The 2,349-nt window shown below is 38.0% G+C and overlaps 1 protein-coding gene across 1 annotated transcript; it reads left to right on the top strand.

The window, feature by feature from the left end:
- Positions 1–898: 898 nt before the first annotated feature.
- On the top strand, positions 899–1,858 carry LOC130041667 (olfactory receptor 5A1-like). The gene has a single exon (XM_056133921.1). It carries the CDS (start codon positions 899–901, stop codon positions 1,856–1,858), a length of 960 nt encoding a protein of 319 aa, XP_055989896.1.
- The last annotated feature ends 491 nt before the right edge of the window (positions 1,859–2,349 follow it).

Genomic DNA, 2,349 nt, shown 5'->3' on the forward strand with positions numbered 1-2,349 from the left:
AAGACTTTGTGTGTTTTAGAGAGGTGATTACACACTTCTCATAAATATGTTATTGGGGCCATAGCGAGACCTCAATTGGTTAGGAAGTGTTCTTTGTATGGAGGAGGTCCAGGTTGTTTATTTTATTTTGGTTTGGGGACTTCAACCAGCTATTATCAGCATCCCATTAAATTTTCATTATTTAATTTAAAGGTTTATGAAAGCAGAAACATAAAAAATTGCTAGTAGTCTGTGATATAAATTACATAAATGTCTGTTATCAAAGAGATTTTATGAGCATCTATTGCTCTATCAATGTATGGGGCCCAGCATTATATATGAACTTCAAGTGCTGATTTAATATCAAAGGCCAGTTAGTAAAATCATTCTAGATTATCATGTAGAGAAATTTTTTCAACCAGGGTCCCTATAAGGATGGTCTTAGGGGATGTTATTGCGGGGTCATAGGTGAAAATCACATACATGGAACGATGGCATGAAGCTATCGGACAAATCTATAACTAAAAGGAACCACAGGAAGTAACCAAGGGTAGAGAGTGGGCATAGTTCAAAAGGGTTTGAAAAATACTGATACAGAGAATTGACAGTATTTTTCTAATTTATTCTATCTATAATTCTTACATAATAACAAAATATGAAATGGGAGACCATGAAATTAAAGAATATTAGGGAATAGTGTACTAATGATATCCATGTACTCTCTTTGACTCAAAGACAATGACAAATAAGCCAAGAAAATTAGACAAAGCTTATGTTCCTCTATGAAATCCAGAGATTGATTCAACATCAGGACTTGTGAATGTATAGTCATCTGCATGCTTCACTGAAAAGTGAAGCACATTAAAGTTTCTGATTTTGAGAATAAAGCCATTATTTTCTTTTCTCTTTTTTTTAGTAGATGGAACCAAGCATCTCTATGGAAGGAAATAGAAATTACTCTTCAGTCGTCATGTTTGTTTTCCTGGGACTCACAGATGACAAAGAGCTACAGCTTGTTCTCTTTCCTATCTTTGTAGGGATCTACCTGGTGACCTTAGTCTGGAACCTGGATCTGATCATCCTAATCAGGATGGACTCCCACTTGCACACACCCATGTACTTTTTTCTTAGCGTCTTGTCATCAATAGACATCTGCTTTACTTCTTCCATCAGTCCCAGGATGCTTTCAGATTTCTTCAAAGAGGAAAAAACAATTTCTTTCACTGCCTGTGCTACCCAATATTTTGTGGCAGCTTGGATGGGTCAGGCTGAGTACTGCCTCTTGGCCGCCATGGCCTATGACAGATACGTTGCCATTGGTAACCCTCTGCAGTACTCAGCCATCATGGCACCTGGGCTCTGTCAGAAGATGGTGGCTGGGGTCCTTGGAACTGGTTTCCTCTGTAGCTTACTTGAAAGTGTCCCCTGTTTTAATATGTCTTTCTGTGGGCCAAATGTTATCCAACATTTCTGCTGTAACATATCTGAGATTATTCTCTTGTCTTGCTCTAGTCCCTTCATCACCCAAATCATCCTTTTCCTTGCAGCCATATTGGTTGGATTTGGCTCCTTGCTCATTATCCTATTGTCTTATGGTTTTATTGCAGCCTCCATCTTGAAAATATCCTCAGGGAAAGGGAGTGCCAAGGCATTTAACACCTGTGCCTCCCACCTGGCAGTTGTGACCCTCTTCTATGGCACAGCCTTAGCAGTGTACATGCGGCCTAGTTCTGGCCACACTGAGAAGCAGAACAAGGTGCTGTCAGTGTTCTATATTATCGTCATCCCCATGTTAAACCCTCTCATCTACAGTCTAAGGAACAGGGAGATCAAAGAGGCCCTCAAGAGGGTGATAAAGAAGGCTACATTCTTTCCTTAGTAAGAATAATATTCAGTAATGTTTCCTGAAGAGTAGTAAAAAAGCAAAAGGAATAAACGGAAAACCACCAAAATATTTGGAAAGGTATTATCATAACATTGACCAATTCAAGTCTTTAAATTTCCTCTTTAAAACAAAAGCAGTTTTATTGTCATATAAATATGTAGCTATGATTCATAAATCTTATGTAGCAGACACAAGCTCTTACCATATAGACAGATAATGAAACACAAACGTATAGTTGTTTGACTTAGGAAAATACTTCAGTTGCTAATTGCGTTTCAGAAAACCAACTTGCAGGAAAAGACACTTATTAAAGATGCTTCACCCCAACCACTGGTCTTGCTTTAAATTCTTCTTATATTAGAGCGAAAGAGGTAATGTAAACCCATTGTTTTCCCTAGAAAAGATAGACCATATTCTGCATTTAGGAAAAGTATATGTGCACCCATTTATTTACTTTTTTTGGGTGCTACCCCCATTGTTGCTCA

Source organism: Sorex fumeus, unplaced genomic scaffold (assembly GCF_029834395.1).
Source record: "Sorex fumeus unplaced genomic scaffold, SorFum_2.1 ptg000007l, whole genome shotgun sequence".
Lineage (NCBI taxonomy): Eukaryota > Metazoa > Chordata > Mammalia > Eulipotyphla > Soricidae > Sorex > Sorex fumeus.